This window comes from Sphaerodactylus townsendi, linkage group LG14, assembly GCF_021028975.2.
Source record: "Sphaerodactylus townsendi isolate TG3544 linkage group LG14, MPM_Stown_v2.3, whole genome shotgun sequence".
NCBI classification, from domain to species: Eukaryota; Metazoa; Chordata; class Lepidosauria; order Squamata; family Sphaerodactylidae; genus Sphaerodactylus; species Sphaerodactylus townsendi.
Genome location: NC_059438.1, coordinates 20,641,502 through 20,654,806, shown reverse-complemented (window position 1 = coordinate 20,654,806; position 13,305 = coordinate 20,641,502). Strand labels below are relative to the sequence as shown.

At 45.6% G+C, this 13,305-nt stretch overlaps 2 protein-coding genes across 4 annotated transcripts in view; one reads left to right on the top strand and one right to left on the bottom strand.

Moving 5' to 3' along the window:
• LOC125443246 (C-factor-like) overlaps positions 1-1,098 on the top strand; it is a 9,775-nt gene extending 8,677 nt beyond the window's left edge. The window contains exons 6-7 of one of the 3 annotated variants that reach the window (XM_048515229.1): positions 1-79; positions 882-1,098. In XM_048515229.1, the coding sequence (XP_048371186.1) occupies positions 1-79; positions 882-1,001 (199 nt within the window). In that variant the 3' untranslated portion in view covers positions 1,002-1,098. Of the gene's footprint in view, positions 94-878 lie in introns of all 3 variants that reach the window. The other 2 variants (XM_048515227.1, XM_048515231.1) reach the window with 2 other exon arrangements.
• Positions 1,099-6,828: 5,730 nt separating this feature from the next.
• Positions 6,829-12,939, bottom strand: LOC125443231 (C-factor-like). The gene is made up of 6 exons (XM_048515198.1): positions 12,630-12,939; positions 10,756-10,807; positions 9,531-9,718; positions 8,912-9,070; positions 8,627-8,737; positions 6,829-7,232 (listed from the first exon to the last, which is right to left on the bottom strand). Exons 1-6 carry the CDS (start codon positions 12,771-12,773, stop codon positions 7,119-7,121), a joined length of 768 nt encoding a protein of 255 aa, XP_048371155.1. The 5' UTR covers positions 12,774-12,939; the 3' UTR covers positions 6,829-7,118.
• Between the last annotated feature and the right edge of the window lie 366 nt (positions 12,940-13,305).

Genomic DNA, 13,305 nt, shown 5'->3' with positions numbered 1-13,305 from the left:
CCTGGAATATGCAAAAGATGAGATACTGTGCATTGCGCTGCACCCTGGATGGGTACAAACAGACATGGGAGATTCCGCAGTAAGTCATTCATGGTGTAATCTCATTTGTACAGAGAGGTGAGTAAGTTGGCTTTTGTGGCTGCCAATCTGGCAACAAACACACACTTTCCAACAGCCGTCAAATGGTGCCAGAATCTATATCTTTGGTTTCCATCTGACGGTAAAGGCTTTCAGCCTTTAGAATCGCCACTTTGCTTTATTGACTTTCCCAAACCCACTTCCTGAATGTTCCCAAACCAGCATCTAAGCTAATAGTCTACAGCCTAACCTGCAACTGTAAAATCCATACATTAATTTCATTTTTGTTTTGTTCTGTATATTCAGTGTTTGAACTTTCTAACTGCCACATACTAGGCCTGCTGCAAAAGTTTATTACCTTGTACAAATGTGTCCAGGCTCACATTGGATGAACCTCCTGAGGAACCAAATTCCATAAGCGTGGAATAAGTTTTACAAATGCTTCTCAGTTTGCCTGTGACGCTTTATGCATGTACTATTTACCATGCAGCTGAGAAGCAGTTGATTTGCAAACTTAGAAAATGCAGGGAATTGCTGAGCTGAAAGCGGGGTCAGAGGAAAAAAACATGTGCATTACAAAATAAAACTTGACAAGAATGTATGCTGAAACTGAAGGAGCACAGACGTGCATAAAAGGCCTGTGATATCTGAATGTATGGTACATTAATGTTGTCATGTATAGTATTTGTCAATCCAATTGGTGTGTCATTCTCTCTCTTTTGCACGCAAAATTGCATCTTGTTTAACTCACTTTGGCTTTCCTGGAATTAAGCCCCATGAATAAAATTCTCTCTTTGTAGCAGGGACAAGCTCCACTGACAGTGGATGACAGTGTGCAGGCGATGTTGAAAACCCTCGGCCATCTCTCTGAGAAAGACAGCGGCACTTTTCTGAACTGGGAGGGGGAAACGTTGCCTTGGTGACAGATTGAACGGCCCTCTTTGGCTGCTGTGCAGGAGGGACAATCCACGTACAGGGATCCGAATGCCTTCATTTGCAATAAATTTTACCATGACTTGCTGAAGTATTTCAACTCTTTTCTCCTATGTGAGGAAAGTTAGTTGCAAATTCACTACACTTTTATTAGTGTGTGTGTGTGTGTGTGTGTGTGTGTGTGTGTGTGTGTGTGTGTAGTATATATAATTTTGATCCTTCTTTTCGTACCAACATTGCCTTCTCAAAACAGGTCACTGCAGTCAAAACTCTGCACGCAACTCCATTGTCGTTCACTGTACCAACATGAAAATGGATCACAGACGTTGTCCTCAAGGTTAAGTGATCAAAAGACCTGATGCACAAGAGCTGGGCTGGTTCTAGGTTTTTGTAGGCCCTGGGAGAAAGGCCATTTCTTACTTCGAGTTCCTATTAGGAACTCAAAAGAACCCTGATAGTCAGCTATAGTGACTTCGTCAAGATTACGTAGTAAGCAGTGGTGGGATTCAGCCGGTTCACACCACTTCAGCAGAACTGGTTGTTAAAATGGTGCTTGTAAACAACCAGTTGTTAAATTATTTGAATCCCACTACTGATAGTAAACCTAGATGAAGGCCAAGTAATTAAAAATTTTAAATCCTAGAATCTTTGGCTCCTTCCGCACATGCAGAATAATGCACTTTCAAACTGCTTTCAGTGCTCTTTGAAGCTGTGCAGAATAGCAAAATCCACTTGCAAACAGTTGTGAAAGTGGTTTGAAAGCGCATTATTCTGCGTGTGCGGAAGGGGCCATAGATTTGGAAGAGACCCCGGGGGTCATCAAGTCAAACCGCCTGCAATGCAGGAACACAATCAAAATCTCGCCTTGTCTACCACTATCATCAACTGGTTCTCAGTAATTACGTCCCAATTCTAATGTAGGACATTATGTAGTGCAAAGGCTGGTAGTTACTTGTCAGTGTTTTGTTACAACATGGAAATAATCTGATTGCCTGGTGTTTTGCTTACATCCAGAATGTGAAATTATATCAAATGGGCCAGAGAAGTTCATTTAAAGGAATTCAACAGAAACAATAGAACAATTGCCTATTTATTAAAACTGAATATCACAGATAGATTTTGAATTTAATTAAAAATTGCCTCAGGATTTCTTCATAGATCTATAATTTAAAGTTACCTGAGAATGTAACCTCACATTTTGACAATCCTAAAATGCACAGTGCAGAACTCTTCTGGGACTGGAATGACAGGTCCAATAATGGAATGGTGGCCCCTGAGATTGAAATCTGTGCTCTGAACTACAATCATAAACCTTCTAGTGAAATTCCTTACAAAAATAACAAAACTACTGGTAATTATCTTACTTACGGGAATCCTAACACTCTTTGGAACATATAGTAAACCGTCCCAGAGCATATCATAATATTTGTGGCAATCAGAGAACAGTGAACTTACATAGAACGAACTAGAAAATTCCTTTAAGACAGTTTATCTCTTGTTAGATGGTTATATCTGAATGCATAGATGCCCTGCTGCCTGTCTTACATGCGTACAAGCAATGTAAGACAGTTTGCCACTTATTGCAATCTTGCCTGGCTTTCCTCATCCCTCCTGGGATGCGCACGCATTGGCTGGCACATTGCAGATGAATGCCAATGAGCATATGCAACCCAGGAAAAAAAATCTTTGTTAAACTTTGTACTTATTTGTGCAAACTGAGAGAATAATCCTGTTTTAAAAATACTAGCCAACCACTGCTGGCCATTCCTCTTGTGCTCATTCTGCCTGCCTTCCAGTAAATGCAAGCAAAAAAAATCTACCACAAGATATACCGCAGAAGTCCAGAGTAAAGGGTAATGGCTGTCCTGCTGCAGTCAGGGGAAATTGGGCAGTGAGAAATAATAGCAGATATGCAGCAAAACAAAGGGTGCATGCTACTTGGGGTCGCAGTAAGTTTCCCGTGCGTAATAGGCCGATGTTGCCATTTGAACGGCTTGCCTTTGCTGTTTGCTGAAGAAGCGGGGCATGGAAATCAATTAACAGTCCAAAGGTCACCGAGAAGTCTGCACAAATCAATGGTGTGCTGGCAGCATCTTTATTTTTCTTTCCTCTGTATTATCTCTTGCCTTGATATGCAACAATTCCCCCCCCCCCCGAAACTTAACCAGGCAGTGTTTGCAAAAACCCACATACCCCACTAAAAAAGATAAAATCCTGATCAGTTGAGCAATGCTAGCATGCAGCCAAATGCAGAATCTGAGTGGCTCTCAAGTGTGGGTCCATAACTTTGGCACCCCTGAACCAAACTGCACCAAACCTGGGGGGTATCATCAGGGCAGTCTCCTGATGATGATGAGAACCTGAAAGTTTTGAGACTGTGCCTTCAGAAATGTGCCCCCCCCCCCCAGCCTGCAACCCCCATTGACAGCAATGCAGAAAACTACATTCAGAACAAAGATTCTTGGGCAAATTTCTGGAATGTTCCTGCAGGGGGTGCATTTTTTGACATATCAGCACCAAAATTTCAGGATATCATCCGGAGACTGTCCTGATGGGACCCCCCCCCAGGTTTGGTGCAGTTTGGTTCAGGGGGTCCAAAGTTATGGACCCTCAAAGGGTAGCCCCATCTCCTTAGCAAAGAATTATAGCAACTATTCCGCTATCTTCCCAAGCTTCTTTGAGCTTGGCACCCCGTTTGGACAATGTAGCCCAGAGGCCCTAGGAGGGCACCACCTTCGCAAGAGTTCCCCACGTCCAGGTTGTGGCGTGTCAGAGCCTCTTTGGGCAGGGGAGCCGCTGGGGATGCTGCTGCTGCCCTCCAGTGGCCAAAGGTGTGAATTACAAGCGGAACCCCCCCTCACCACCACCACCATCACCACCACGGGGCATTTCTCAGGTTATAGTTGCTGTAATGTGGCGTGTCGGGGCCCCTGTGGGCAGGGTGGAGCCGCTGCGGAGAGCTCTCCGAGAGCACGCTAACGTTTTCTGAGAGCTTTGTAACGCTTTCCCGAGAGCACGCTAAGGCTTCCTGAGAGCGCGCTAACGTTTTTGAGAGCATGCTAGCGATGTCCAAAGAGCGTTGTAATGCTCTTCGGGCGTTATCAGGGAGCGTTACTGCGCTCTCGGAGAGCTCTCCGCAGCGGCTCCCCCGCCCACAGGGGCCCCGACATGCCACATTATAGCAACTATAACATGAGAAATGCCCCGTGGTGGTGGTGGTGAGGGGGAGGGTTGCGCTTGTAATTCACACCTTTGGCCACTGGAGGGCAGCAGCAGCATCCCGGGCGGCTCCCCTGCCCAAAGAGGCTCGGACACGCCACAACCTGGACGTGGGGAACTCTTGCGAAGGTGGTGCCCTCCTAGGGCCCCTGGGCTACATTGTCCAAACGGGGTGCCAAGCTCAAACAGGCTTGGGGAGATAGCGGAATCCCCCGTAACATCCACGTGCGGTCTCGTGCGAAGGCGGCGGTCAGCGTGGCGTGGTCCAGGGGAGGGAGGGGGGCTCTCCCGAGCACTGTGGAGCAGATTCTCCGATACCCGATCAGGACGGGGGGGAGGGGGGTCCCAGGGGAGCCAGGCGAAGTTGGGGGGGGGGGGTTGAACCCAATGACGGGAGCCCCTCCCTCCCCGTCGCCTCCGGGGTGACGAGTCCCGAGAGAGAGCGCCGATTGGGCCGCCGCCCTTCCTCCTCCTCCTCCTCCTGCCGCTTGATTGGCCGGCGGGGCCGTAAAGGCGGAAGCGTCCAGGGGGCCCCATGAGCGAAGTGGCCGGTAGGGAGAAGGAGGGGGCCCTTCTGCAGGGTTGGCGGCGTCTGCTGCTGGTGGTGGGTCGTCGTAGTCGGTGGGGGGACTCTGGCCGCCCTCCCTCTCTCCCTCGCTGGCCCTGATGGACGGGGAGGGGCTGATTCGGCAGCTGGTGGGGAAAACCAGTTGGTCACAATGGATCTGTGCTGTGGCCCAGAGGGACCACGTGCCCAAGTGAGCATCAGGGCAGACGGTGTGGTACCCTGGAATGGGACCCTGAACAAGGGTGTCACCTCCGTGCTAAGAATAACATGCCCAAGTGGATGGAGATTCCAGGGCCCCAGTTCACTACCCAAGAGATCTGATTGGCCACTTGGGGTACCAAACTGGGAGAGAGTGGTGAAGTGGAATGTCAACTCCTGTCCTGATGCCCTGGCCTGGATTTGGGGCAGGGGGAATGCAGGGACATAGGGAGCTGGCAGTTTGGGGCATCTAAACACCTTGAACTGGGGGCTTGGGTTCAATAGGTGGGAACTGGAGATCTCCCAGAATTACAACCGATCTCTGGATGACTTAAATCCATTCTCTTGGAGAAAAATGAATGCTTTAGAGCACAGGTGTCAAACTCGCGGCCCTCCAGATGTTATGGACTACAGTTCCCATCATCCCCCTCCAGCATGATGGTTGCAGGGGATGATGGGAACTGTAGTCCATAACATCTGGAGGGCTGTGAGTTTGACACCTATGCTTTAGAGCAGGGATCTTCAAACTATGGCCCTCCAGAGGTTCATAGACTACAATTCCCATGATCCCTCCCACTTGGCCATGCTGGCAGGGGCTGATGGGAATTGTAGTCCATGAACATCTGGAGGGCCATAGTTTGAAGATCCCTGCTTTAGAGGATGTGGCGGTACACCTTGCTGAAATCTTTCCCCTCCTCAAACCCCGTTTTCCCCACTCCTAAATCTAAAGAAATTTCCCAAGCAAAAATAGGCAGTTCAACCTTGGGAGATTCCAAAGGACTTGGCAAAAACTTCTAATCGGAGTTTTGGAACTAGGATCTCTGATGCATTTTCCATAATAGTTATTTTTATTCATATTGTAAACAAACAAGAAAAGTTTCTCAAGCTTCCTGTAGGTTTGGTATCCTGGTGAATGTTCACACAACCTCTTAAACTCAGGTTAGTTAATGTACTTTAATCAATCTTTTGTTTTGGGACTAAAGGCAGTTAGAGAAAGAGTTTGGTTTCCATTCAGCCATTTGTCCAACAGGCTTTAAAAGGCTAGTATGATAATCATACTGGATGTTAGAAATTATGAGAATAAAACATATTCTGAAATATCATGGGATGAATGTAGCATTTGTCCAGAGGTTCTTTTCCATAGCCTGCTTTGTTGTCAAGACCCTGGACTTCCTTGGTGTTCTCCCATCCAGGGCTGACTCTACTTAGCTTCTGAGATCTGACAAAGAGCAGGCTACCGTAACCATCTAGGTCAAGGCTTTCCTTCCTACCCGGTATCAAACAAACCAGGACACTGTCTGTTACATCGTCATAACTCTCTGGTCTCCTTCAGTAGTTGAAGAATTTGGCGGCTCAATATCATGCAGTCATGATCATCCCCCTGGGTATGTGCTTGCAACGGGGTAAAAAGAAAACAGATTGTTTCCTTCACAGAAAACGGGCACCCATGCGAAAGACAAAACCAGAATAAAATAGACCTGTATTTTAAAAAATGGATGTAACCCATTATTATAATTCTGTGCAAGATTATTGGCCTTTGTTAGCAGCTGCCACTGCCGCACAAGGATCTTCATTGTGCCCCTAAAGGGAAGCCATTTTGTGGCATTAGAATTTGAGACCTCTTGAAGTATTGAGACCGGTTAACAACCAAGATCTGGTCAGTTTAGTGGGCAGTAGATTGATGAATGTATTTGCATAGACTTTCTGCTTGTATACGGTGATTTCTTACTGTAAAGCGCTAGAGTGCGTTTTGTGGTTTATACAGGGAATTTCAATTGACAAGCACTATGGTGTGCTTTTAGAGTTTGTCAAAAAATGCACTTGAAAACCACTTTTACTTTTGAGCATGAGTTTATTCATTGAAGCTAAACAGCTTTTTCTGGAAGCCATTTTCAGTTCAAAGAAAAAAATCAAATATGTACTAAAATGTATGAGTGACTTTAGGAAAGACTTTGAGCAAACTGTACCCAGGCAATGTTAACCCTCATTGAATTTAAATGTGATCGTTCGAATTTTTTGTAAGGTTTTGAGGACCAAAATCATGTTCTGTAGAGCTGGTGTGCAGGGGCTACTGAGAGCTAGAGGAGATGTGGCCAGCCTTGGATCTCTGACCAGAATTCCCTCACCAAGGGAGGCGCCTTCCTTCCCAGTCCAGAAAAGCTCCTGTTTCTGATGAGGATAAATTAGCAAGGACTTGGAGGATGCCCTGCGCACTGTGCTCCACGGACAAAGGTGCCTTTGAGAGAAGAAAAGCAAGAGTTACTGTCCTGAAGAAGACCTTCAAGGACTGGTCCAGTCCTCAGAGTGAATGCAAATGTAGTGGGCACTTATTTGCCTCATTATAGGGTTGACAGGTCGCTTCTGGCAACTGGCAGGCTGCAGGAGGTGGGACACAGGCAGCAGGGGGAGGTCCAGGCCAGCATGTCAGTCATGTCGTCACTTCTGGCATTCCCCACAAGCTACATCATTGTAGTGCTGATCACCCAGGACGCTCTGGCATTTGGAGAAAAACTCTATGGAAGATGCTGTTTGTACCACGGAGCTGTTGCCCAAATACTAGATCATCCCCCTCCACTGGCAACATGAGGATGTCACCTCTGGTGCATGCTGGAAGTGTCACTGTTACTGTAATGCCAGCCTAGGTTCCCTCCATCGCTGGTAAGTCCCCACATCAGCCAGCTGATTAATGGCGGCTGGGAGCAGACAGGGACGTAGCTTTAAAAAAACGTGCTCCCCACAGGTGTGCCCCAGCTAAACTCCCCCCCCCCCACCTTTTGGTGCCTTTAAAAGTCATATTATTTTAGTTCAAGTCGAGTGTTCTGAGGCCCGCCCAGAAACTCACTGTGGGTGGCGACAAGGCCAGGGAGGGCAAACTCCTTCTTGGACTTGTCTCCACCTCCAGCTTCTAGACAATCTCGGCTCCACTCAGATGGAGGGAAGTAAGATGGATTCAGCCTCATTGTAGGGTTCATTTATAGTCTGCATTTCTCAGTAAGACTCAAAGAGGATTACAAAACTTTTAGCAAATTGGTGCAAAACATGCAAAACTACAGCCTTGTTCCTTTTGTAAGACTGGCCTCATGACCAATTCCATTTTACACATGCACACAGGGGGCTTTCCTGAAGAGAAGCTTTGCAATATATATATATATTTTAATTTGCCTAGCTGTCCAGCATAATTTTACTTTCCTATCATACTCCCTAGCATGCTGGTTTTCTATTGGTGCAAAACTATCAAGTAAAGCTATTGACCACAGAGGCAAACCTTTTTGCTTCTGAGTAATGAAAACATTGTAAATCAGTGGTTCCCAAACTTATCTGGCCTACCGCCCCCTTTCCAGAAAAAATATTACTTAGCGTCCCCTGGAAATTATTTTTTTTAATTTTAATAGCAATTAAACAGAAAGATATATGTATTAATGTTTCTACCTGTGGCCATCACCGCCCCCCTGGATCGCTGCAGCACCCACCAGGGGGCGGTGGCACCCACTTTGGGAATCACTGTTGTAAATTATGGCTTCCAAGCCATCATTCTTTCCCCCGGCGTCCATTGGTAGGCAAATGGCAAGCCTATTCTAGTGGCAGGTGGGGTATGTAGGGATATAGCATCCTTCCTCATATCCTACATACCTTTTCGGTTCCCATGTCTGTTTTCACCCACCCAGGATGGATTATTGTGCACAAGATCCCATCTCCTTTCAATTCCAGCGCCATGGATACAGTCACCATATTCAATGCAACCTGCAAAATGAAACCAGACTTTGAAGAAACAGTCTCATTCCAGACTTTCTTTCCAATTCCCCAAGATTCAAACTGATTGAAAGGTACTAGGACAGAGGACCGGAGGTCTGCATGATTAATTAAATCCTGGGCTTCCACACAATAATGGAATATCCAGTTCTCTGACAGGCATACCTTGCTTGCACGGTACGGCAACATTGGGTTCAACATAACCTCAAATCCCCTTCCAATAGAGGCCAGTTTGGAGGATATATTGATGATGGCTGCCTTCCTGCAGCTCATTTCCTCCGTCGACGTTGCTTTTGCTGCCTTCTTCAGTAGGGGCAGGAATTCCTACAAGGTAGATCAAGTAGCAGGCTGCAGAAATCAGGGATTCTTGTCATAAGGACAAGCCTGCTGGATAAGACCAGAGTCCATCTAGTCCAGCTCTCTGCTATTCGCAGTGGCCCACCAGGTGCCTTTGGGAGCGCACATGCAGGATGTGAAAGCAATGATCGTCCCAATCATTAAGAAAACTCCAGGCTATTAACAGTACAGACATTTGTAATGCAGGGCCGTATATCTTCCCTGCCACTGCTTTTGCAAACTAAATGTATTATTTGGAGAGAAATGGTACTAACAGGCATAGCAGCATATTTAGATGTCAAGTTAAACTTCATAAAACTGGGGATGGGGAAACAAAGATTTCAGCAGTGCATTATCATAATACAGGTTATAATATATTGCTGCAGACCGAATTGGACAGGATTAAACAATAAACAGTATTCTATAACACAAAGGGGGAAATTCTCACCTTCACCACAAGAATGGGACCTACTACATTGGTGTTGAACGCAGACAGCATTTCTTCTGGTTGCACAGTTTCCAGGGAGGCATAAGAGTTTACTCCAGCATTGTTGATGAGCAAATTGAGGCCTTTGCCATTTAGATGGGACTCCACCAGTGCCACGGAAGCCTTCACACTGGACTGGTCTTCCACTTCTGTTGTGCAGACAGGTGAGCAGATGAGACAGGAATCAGAGTGGAAATGAAAAGATCAATGTGGTGTACTGCCTACAATACTGGCTTTTGATAATTATGTGGGAAACGCTTTTGATAATGATGTGGCAAATGCACTCAGCAATAAGTATACATCTAGAACAACTAGCTTGCGAGTTGCCGGCAGGTCGTTGGCTGCTGTATCTCAACACACCTTCTAGAAGATCCTGGAAAGGATTATTTAAAAAAAATTTGATCCAGAACTTTTAAAAGCGTTTCTATGTCAGAATTCTTCTCTGTGCTGCTTAACTGATAGATATATTTCGGGTGCTCTTCATGTCCTGTTTCCAGGGAATATGCCAGGGAGGGGCTGTGGATCAGTGTAGAGCATCTTCTGGTCATGCAGAAGGTCACCAATTTAATCCACACCACCTCCAGTTAAAGGATCTGACAATACACGATGTGAGAAATTCAGGACTGAGACCCTGGACAGCGACCCTGGACAGCTGCTTCCAGTCTATGAGAGCCAGTGTGGTGTAGTGATTAAGAGCAGGTGGATTCTAATCTGGAGAACCGGGTTTGATTGCCACTCCTCCACTTGAGTGGCAGAGGCCTATCTGGTGAACCAGATGTATTTCTGCACTCCTACATTCCTGCTGGGTGACTTTAGGCTAGTCACAGTTCTTTGGAACTCTTTCAGCCTTCACAAGGTGACTGTTGTGGGAAGAGGAAGGGAAAGGAGCTTACAGGAGAGAAAGGTGGGATATAAATCCAAATTCCTCCTCTTCCTCCACCTCCTCCTCCTTCTTTCTATCTGATTCAATATAAGGCTGCTTCATGTGCTCATCCTGGGGGAGGAGTAGCTGGGGATTTTTTTATTATACAAGTTTCGCTCTCATTAAAGAGAAGGTTCGAGACCCTGCATCTAGAGCTATCAAAGTGCATTGAAAAGGCCAGTTTACCCTGCAATAGATAGCATGACATCTAGGAAATGAATGGGTTCTTTCAGGAACAGGATGGGGAAAGAATATATTCCATACCCAACTGAATCACATGAATCCTGGAGTGTTTATCTGCCAAATCACGCAGGACCTGGAATTGGAAACAAAGAGGTAATTGAGACAAGAATAGTATGTCAAACAGAGACAGACTATTATTATTATTATTATTATTATTATTATTATTAATTATATTTATAAACCACCCTCCCCCGAAGGGCTCAGGGAGGTGAACAAAACATACAGATAGAGTACACAGTAAAAAAAATAATATCAAATTAATTTAAATAGCATTAAACTACTTGGGACATCTAATTTCTTTACTGCCATGCCATGTTATTGACCTTTGGGGGACTGTATTCCCCAAACTGGCCCAGTCTGAAGGCTGTCAGGTTTGGTTATTTTATTTGTTGATAATCTTATATTATTTTAAGTAGTCATTGCACAGGTCTGGATTAGTTAACCAGTATGGTAGCTATAGGGTTGCCAACTCCTGGCTGGGAAACACCTGGAGAGCCTGGAGAGGAGAGGATTTTGGGAGGGAAGGGAAGGTGTAGTCAGATATAACATCCATCCTTCAAAGCTGCAGTTTTCTGCCGGGCAGCTGATTTCCGTAATCACAAGATCTGTTGTAATTCCAAGAGATCTCTGGGTCCCACCTGGAGGTTGGCAACCCTATGTTCACTTCTGTAACCCTCCTCCCCTGTTGGGATTAAATGTCCCCCCTTTTAAACTCTGCTCACTTGCATGAACTCAGTGCTATGTTAATTCCTTTCATTTTTCTTACCCCCCCCCCCCCCACACACACACTTCTTGGTATTCAGTGATGAGCAGATAGGATTGCTTGAGCAAAATTAAATGCTTTCGAAATCAGAACAATAATGATCATCTGAGCATTCGCTTCATTTGCCTACATATGCTATTCTCGTAAAAGAATATATCTGGCTAGCACCCAGAAACTGGAAGATCTTTAACACTCCAAAGGAACACTCCAAACCAAAATAACTGGGGGAAACAGTGTGCACTTGAACTCTAAGCAGGGATGAACCACTGCTGTGTGAACATGAGGTAAATGTTTTGGTTGGATAGTGACCCTGTTGTTCCCCTCTCCCCTTGATGTCCCTCCACTGTCCCTTGCCTCCTTGGGGAAATTTACCTCTACAGTTATCAAGGGGGGAAATGAAAACTGAAAGCACAGAGCAAACACAGTCATTGTGGCACCACAAAAAAAAACATAAACAAACCCAAAAGCCAGATCAAGTTTGGACCTGCAAATGAGGAAGTAAATTTCATTCACATTTGGGTTGTAAATAGTCGAATCCAAATGGATATCCGCAGTTTCATCCAATCCATTTTTTCCCCAGTTGCCAATCGAACTGTGCAGACAATTTGGCCAGGTTTCCCCTCTCTCTGTGAGGGAGCAGATGCCCTTGAGGACTTTCCTTTTGCCAACTTTGCTGCTCCAATCAGATGTAGTCTGTCATCTCTGTGCGTTTAAACCAGTGGCGGGATTCAGCAGGTTCGCACCACTTTGGCAGAACCAGTTGTTAAAATGATACTTGTAAAACAACCAGTTGTTAAATTACTTGAATCCCATCACCGGAACCGGTTGTTAAATTATTTGAATCCCACCACTGGTTTAAACCTGTGAATTCTGAGTGCCATCGTAGTAATCAGAGACCTTACTGTGTCACTACACAAACCATAAAAAGGTTACTGGATTACCGCGGAACTCTGCCTACCCCAGAATATACTGGTCAAAATCCTCTGTTCACTCCACACACACACTATTTATAGAATCATAGAGTTGGAAGAGACCACAAGGGCCATCAAGTCCAACCCCTTCAATTCAGGAACACGTAGCGGGTGGCCCTTGTGGTCTCTTCCAACTCTATACACTTTGTCTTTCTACAGACCTTTCCTTTGGGTCCGGTGGGATCCCGGCAAGTTGCAAAGATGTGCTCTGGAGGATCTGTCATCTCCACAAGCTGCTTCACCATTTCTAGTCCAATTCCCCGGTTGGAGCCTGTCACCAGGACGCTGTGAGCCAGTTGAGCCATTGTGCTGTGTAGCTCTCGCTCCCAGAATAACTGGACTTTGTTCCCCTGCCTGGATAAATATAAATCAGTGAGGCTCAATAGCAAGGGTGTGTACACCTATTTGCAGCTGTGCCTCCCGAGGCTCTAACACCAGCATCTTACTCACTGGAGAGCTGGGCTAGGTTTGCAATCTTGTGAATTTGCTATAAGGAAAAATATTGTTCCTGGTATGGTGAAATTGAAGAGAGGGAGGGAAGGAGGGAGGGGCTAACATTTATGTTGTTTGTTTAAAGTTTAATCTCTGTCGATCTGGGAAAGCTACTGCCAAGCAGAGGAGACAGCACTAGTTTAGAGTATCTCATGATTTGGCACATAGTTAGCTCTGAACTCTGCAAGACACTGGTTTTGTTGATTTGAGAACAAATGAGATGGATATTCAGTAAGAAGCCTTGATGTCTGAAGAAACATTTTTATAACTCGGGGAAGTACAGGCCTTTTGTTCATGATTATCATGGCTTGGGCATATTGTACATGTTGACATGTTACTTGATTT

What these genes read in the sequence shown, in the direction of transcription:
- LOC125443231 (XM_048515198.1), bottom strand. Translation starts at nt 12,773, where the DNA reads ATGGCTCAACTGGCTCACAGCGTCCTGGTGACAGGCTCCAACCGGGGA. An exon ending in CCACCGGACCCAAAGGAAAG is followed by an intron (nt 10,808 to 12,629) that starts GTCTGTAGAAAG and finishes TTCCAATTCCAG; the next exon opens with GTCCTGCGTGATTTGGCAGA. An exon ending in TGCCGTACCGTGCAAGCAAG is followed by an intron (nt 8,738 to 8,911) that starts GTATGCCTGTCA and finishes TTCATTTTGCAG; the next exon opens with GTTGCATTGAATATGGTGAC.